Source organism: Eupeodes corollae, chromosome 3 (genome assembly GCF_945859685.1).
Source record: "Eupeodes corollae chromosome 3, idEupCoro1.1, whole genome shotgun sequence".
In the NCBI taxonomy this organism is placed as follows: domain Eukaryota; kingdom Metazoa; phylum Arthropoda; class Insecta; order Diptera; family Syrphidae; genus Eupeodes; species Eupeodes corollae.
The window spans coordinates 3,910,000-3,916,189 of record NC_079149.1 but is presented as its reverse complement, the minus strand read 5'-3'; the positions used below and the strand labels follow the sequence as shown (position 1 = coordinate 3,916,189).

Genomic DNA, 6,190 nt, shown 5'->3' with positions numbered 1-6,190 from the left:
AGACTTACTGGTGTGTTTCGGGTCGTTGTCTTGTTGAAATGCCCATTTAACCGGCATATTCCCACTCGCATAAGGCAGCATTACACTGGACATTATAACCACATAAACGCGCTGGTCCATCGTGACAATAATTTGACGTATGGGGCCAACACCAGCATATGAGAAACTCCCCCATGCCATCACTTTAGCACCTCCATGCTTTACCGTTTTAATGGTGTACCGAGGCTTAAACTCTGAATTTTCTGGACGTCGGACGTATTGCCTAGAGCCAGTTCCACCGAATAAAACAATTGTGGTCTCGTCAGTCCACAAAATGTTTCGCCATTTCTCTGCAGGCCAATTAGCATGGCTTCTTTCAAATTTCAAACGAGCGGCTACATGTTTTTTTGTAAGCATCGGCACTTTTCGTGGACTGCGAGCGAAAAGATTGTGTTCCAACAATCGCCTTCTTATTGTTACTCTACTTACTGCCAGTCCTAGATCTTCCTGGATCATCTAAGAGGGCGCAAAAGGATCCTTTCGGCTGTAGCGAACAATACGTCGATCGTCATTTTCACTCGTTTCAGTCCCCGGGTTTTGACTTTTTTTCATATTTTACAGCATTGGCGATCATTTGGTCAGAGCACCCTAACATCAACTTTATATTATTATAAGTTTTTCCTTCATTTCGCAACTTTTTTATGATTTCCAGTTTTTCGTCGGTAATAAAATAAAAAACAAGTAATAAATTTAGTTAATTTTTATTAAGAAACAAAATACTGGCTCCAGGAATTTGATATTTTTCGTAGAAGAAAATTTTTGTTGCTTCTGAATCCCATTGATTAAATTTGATTGTAAGTGGGCACAATTTCTTCTCCATTTGTTTTAAGGTCAAAGAAATAACCTCTCAAACAGTACTTTGGCCCCATGGAGCTGACCAGTCAGCGCCAACTTGCCTTTGGTAGCCACCACCTCCAAGAAAATTTAAAGTCACGTCTAATCGAAGAAAAGGGGGAATCTGTGTTGACCGCATATATAGCGCATATGCGTACTTACTTTGGACTTGGAAGATCAAGAATGTTTATTTTATTGCGGAGGTTAATCCTCAAGAGCCGGACATTTCCATTATGATTAATATTTTCATTTTCAACATTTTCTTGAAATTTCAGCAACTAAAAATAAAAATTAATTTCGAATGAAAGTGACAACTAAAGAGCTGTCACCAGAAAAAGTCACCAAATCGTGATTGTCACCGGTGACTATCACCTTACACAGCATAGAGGAAATATATTATATATATATTTCCTCTATGTTACACAGACCGAATTTGTTGATTGTGACTGTCACCTATCACAAATCACCTTACCCGATTCCACCCCAGTTCATTGTTTTATCATCTTTAATGTCCCTTTATACTTACCGGTAGAGAAATGGGCTGATTAATAGTGATGGACTAGTAGCTTGCATGAGTAGTGTTTTGTAGACAATATTGTACTATGAACTTAAAGTAGATGTTTGTGAAATAAAGTTCTGAGTTTGAAATTCATGACATTTGAAAAACTAACTGAAGTTGGCTGCAAATGATGTTGACTTGAAAGTGTGGCAAATTTCTGGCATCTAATTGGCCAGCTACCAAAAAATTGCCTTCCAATTAAGGTAACTTCATTGGAACGATGACTGGAAAGTTAGTCAAGAAAAATCTCCCTAACTATCAAGTCAAGTCTTCTTATGTCAAAATGACATCTGATCATGTTTTTTCATTCAACTAAAAACTGAACTTTATTACTTTATGATTTATTTATTTTCTACACAATTCCATTTGATGTTTTGTGTAAATGAGTTCATTGTAAAATAGAAAAGGAAATTAGTAATATTTCTTTACAATACAAAATACAAATGGTAATTGATTTGTAGCTTTCTTGCAAAGCTATTTTGTAGAAAATCATAATGTTTTTGGTAGTTTTTTCACGATCGCCTGAAAGTAGGGGTTAGTAAATTAAAGTTCCTAGTTTGAAGCTTATGACATTCGACCAACTAACTAGTTGCCTTCGTCAACATTATTTAATATAAATATATGTTATACATTTCAATTTTTATAAAAAAAAAAAACATTAAGCTGCTTATGAGATATCTAGTTTAAAAAAAAAATAATTACATATTTTTAATCTAATAAAAAGACATTTTTAATCATCATATAGAATTTAGACAATGTAAGAGCTCTATCAGCTTAAGAACAAAGCTACGACAGTTGCGCACAAATGTCAAATCTGTGTTTCTTTATTTGTGCAGCACTTGGAAGGTTACTTCAGCCATAACAAGAAAGCTGCAAACATTCGTGAATAGATGTCTTCGTAACATCCTAAGGATTTTCCGGCCAAACCGCATATCAAATGAGATCCTTCATAGAACGACAGGTCAGGAAGTGGCAATGGATTGGACATACGCTTCGAAAAGGTAACGACTGCAATGCACTGGAATCCGCTCACACAAGAAGGAAGAAGAGTTGGAAGACCGAGAAGCCCATATGACGTAGGACAGTCGAGGTGGAATCAGCGTCACTAGGCAAAAGTTGGAAGGAGCTGATACACATGTTCGGAAACCGTACAGGATGGCGTAGTAGAAGCCCTATGCCCATTAAGGGGCTTCCAACGGACTTAACATATCTGAGACCCTTAGTAAGTAAGTAAGAGCTTTGTTAAGACACAAAATATTTAAATCACTCCATTCAAGAGCAAACAAAAATGTCATTTTTAATATAGTTTCATTGAAAATTTAATAAAAATCTATCGGGCCCATTTTTAGTTTTTGACAAAAGAATTTTTATGGAGACTACTGCTATTTTTGGTCTTAAACAATTTTAAAAAACACCTATCGCCAGTTAGCTTAAAACCTTAAATTTATATTTTCAAATCAATCGACCCAATGGTTTAGCTGCAGGGGTGAAAACAGACAGACAGGCAGACGGACAGAATCACGAGACCAACTTTTTGTTACTTCTCTACCATCGTAATTCATATTTCAATAAAATCTTGAGCTCGAAATTTGTATGAATGAAAAACTTGCAATACAGTTCATATATGTAAAGTAAAAAGCAATTGAAATAAAATCGCCTATTAGCTATTTATAAAAATATAAACATACGTTATGGCAACCCTTAAATTTCTATGTGGTGTGGCCACTCAACAGCCAGTGTTACCGTAGGCCAAAATTATTTAATAAAAATCCCAAATGACGAATGTTATATTTTTATGAGTAAGTCCTAATTCCTTAGTTCCTATGTGAATGTATGTATATAGCGGATACTTCCGAAGCGATTTATTTCGAGAAAAAATAAACGTTAAAAATGTATAGCTTCAACACACTGATCTCAATAATCTCTATATTTTATAGATAAGTGCCTCAAAAAGGTCCATTGTGAACATCTGATAATTTTGAAATTCCAACAAGAATTTGTTTGAAATTTACATTACAAACATTAGCGATATAATATCTTATTGATAAAAACACGTTGCATTAGAGTTTCAAATGTTATTTTAAAAAAGTTTTACCCCGAATTCCATAGAATAAAATAACCTCTGCATTTGTATTCTACTGGTAACTCTGCTTTCTGTATTATCGTTGTCATGTCAACTGGTCAGTCAGTCAGTGCAGTGGTCGTGGTCAGAGAAATCCAAGCAACAGTCAACAGTCGGCTCGGCATCAACATCTGGTTCTCATCTGTCTATGAAGCTATTCAATTACTTTATTGATAAGAAAGAGGGGAAGTACAGTTGTTCCTTGTTTTGTTAAATCTCGAATTTAGAAGGTGGATTCAAAGTCATAGTTGGAAAGAGTAAATATTTAGTTTTTATTAAATATAAACAAATATTCTTACATTTTATTTAAGACAAAAACAGGAATTCCCCAATTATGCATTATCCAATAGCGGTGTTGGTTTTGTTGTTTGCATTTCTACAAATTCCATCAGTTCACTGCGAGAAGAAATATCGCAAATCGTTCATCAATCCTTATCCCAGGTTCAAAGCTTATCATGATAATGGTGACCCCGGTGAGCCACTTTTCTTGACACCCTTGATAGAAGCTAAAAAAATATCAGAAGCCCAAACAAAAGCAAAAGTTGTTGGAGCACAATTTCAACGAGTGAAAAGCTTCTCTGGCTATCTCACTGTCGACAAACACTATAACTCAAATTTATTCTTCTGGTACTTTCCTGCTGAAGTAGAGCCTGAAACTGCCCCTGTGGTCCTCTGGCTGCAGGGAGGGCCAGGAGCTTCTTCGTTGTTCGGTCTGTTCACAGAAAATGGTCCTTTCAAATTTAGTGGGGATAAACTGGGGGTACGAGAATTTCGATGGAATAAAAACTTGAACTTGATTTATATTGACAATCCCGTGGGAACTGGTTTCAGTTTTGCCGACAATGAGGCAGGCTACTCTCGGAATGAGAAAGAAGTCGGTCATAATCTCTACGAAGCAATGAAACAAATATTTTTGTTGTTTGATTTTTCAAAGACCAAGGGCTTTTATATAACCGGCGAATCGTATGGTGGGAAATATGTACCTGCGTTAGCATACTACACTTATCGCGCCCAAAAACCTCCACAAAAGGAAGTTATTCCCTTGAGGGGTATGGCCATTGGCAATGGTCTCTCCGATCCACAAAACCAGATGAACTATGGAGACTATCTCTATCAGTTGGGCCTAATCGACTCGAACGGACGTCGCAAGTTCGAAATTGAGGAGAAGAAAGGTATCGATTGCATCCATAAGCGCGACATGGACTGTGCGTTTGATGTGTTCGATAGTCTGATCAACATGGATGAGACATCTTATGGATCACTGTTTCGCAACCTCACCGGCTATGAGCAATACTTCAATTATTTGAAAACTAAACCTGATGACGGAGACGCTGTTATGGGAGAATTCTTACAGTCGGCATTAACCAGACGCGCGATACACGTTGGCAATAAGACGTTCCACGACCTGGAGGGCGAAAATAAAGTCGAAAAATACCTTAAAAAAGATGTTATGGATAGTGTGGCCCCATGGGTGGCCGAATTATTGGACAACGGATTAAAAGTTTGCATTTATAATGGACAACTTGACATTATTGTAGCCTACCCCCTAACTATGAATTATGTGCAAAAATTGAAATTTAATTCTGCTGAGATATATAAAAACGCAAGTCGAGAAATCTGGTGGGTAGATGGGGAAGTTGCTGGCTATAAAAAACAAGCCGGAAACTTGACAGAGATGTTGGTTCGGAATGCTGGGCATATGGCACCGATGGATCAGCCCAAATGGATGTTCGATTTGATAAGTAACTTTACAGGAACAAATTCTAAAAAATAAAAAGAATAATGTTTTGAGAATTTGAAATAATAAACTTCATTTTTCATCAATAAATTTTTATATTAAAATGAAATTTTAGTTTTTGTTTAAATTTTTCACTTCTTTCATTGATTAATAACCAATAATTTCAACGGCCATATTCAAGCTTTGACCACGTTGAGATTTAAGATGAACGGTAACATTACGGAATCCAGGGCCTCCACGGGTTAAATATCCATAGCCACCGCTCTTGCCTTTAGAGAAGTCTATAGCGCGGACTGCGGTAATTGTGCGGGTAGTATTCTAAGTTGGGATATTATTTTTACGTAAGTTTAGGAATCTTCAATTAATTAAATAATAACTTACCCTTGGATAGAATTCCACGTCACGAGACACAACACGGAACAACTTCCAATCCAACGAAACAATTTCACGATGGAGCAGGATATCCTTGGGACCGATAACACCCCAAGTAGAATTTTTACCTTCTGTAACGGCCATGAGAGTTGCAGTGACTGCAATGAATGCTAATACTCCAAAGTACTTCATGGTTAAGGCTTCTGTGAGGATTTTTGAAATGAAATTGATAGAAAAAAAAGAAGAACAAACTGGTTGGTTCTGCTGGAATATGTTTGGTTCTTCTGAATGCGTTACTTTGCCTTTTATTTCAATTCAAAAAGTTAAAAGAATAACCACTCCACATTGTATTTGCAATGCAGATGTGTTATCTTATCAGAAACTTGTATCTTATTTTGTCACAGACTAAAGGGATGGTTTCGTAAACATTTTTGTTTTAAACTTTTGCATGTTTTTGTGTTCGGAATGTAGGTGTTCTTAGGTTCGTTAGTACCTTAAGGAATATAACCGTTGAACGCTATGTTTA

The 6,190-nt window shown here is 36.4% G+C and overlaps 2 protein-coding genes across 3 annotated transcripts; one reads left to right on the top strand and one right to left on the bottom strand.

The window, feature by feature from the left end:
* Positions 1–3,632: 3,632 nt before the first annotated feature.
* LOC129950996 (venom serine carboxypeptidase-like) lies at positions 3,633–5,401 on the top strand. Of its 2 annotated transcripts, none has more exons than XM_056062976.1 (2): positions 3,633–3,811; positions 3,876–5,401. In XM_056062976.1, the coding sequence occupies exon 2, from the start codon at positions 3,889–3,891 to the stop codon at positions 5,326–5,328; it is 1,440 nt and encodes a 479-aa protein (XP_055918951.1). In that variant the 5' UTR covers positions 3,633–3,811; positions 3,876–3,888; the 3' UTR covers positions 5,329–5,401. The 2 variants fall into 2 exon arrangements, with proteins under 2 accessions (XP_055918951.1, XP_055918950.1); XM_056062975.1 differs by having other exon boundaries at positions 3,634–3,811; positions 3,866–5,401.
* On the bottom strand, positions 5,364–5,951 carry LOC129950997 (probable salivary secreted peptide). Its single transcript, XM_056062977.1, has 2 exons — positions 5,674–5,951; positions 5,364–5,610 (listed from the first exon to the last, which is right to left on the bottom strand). Exons 1-2 carry the CDS (start codon positions 5,854–5,856, stop codon positions 5,440–5,442), a joined length of 354 nt encoding a protein of 117 aa, XP_055918952.1. The 5' UTR covers positions 5,857–5,951; the 3' UTR covers positions 5,364–5,439.
* Between the last annotated feature and the right edge of the window lie 239 nt (positions 5,952–6,190).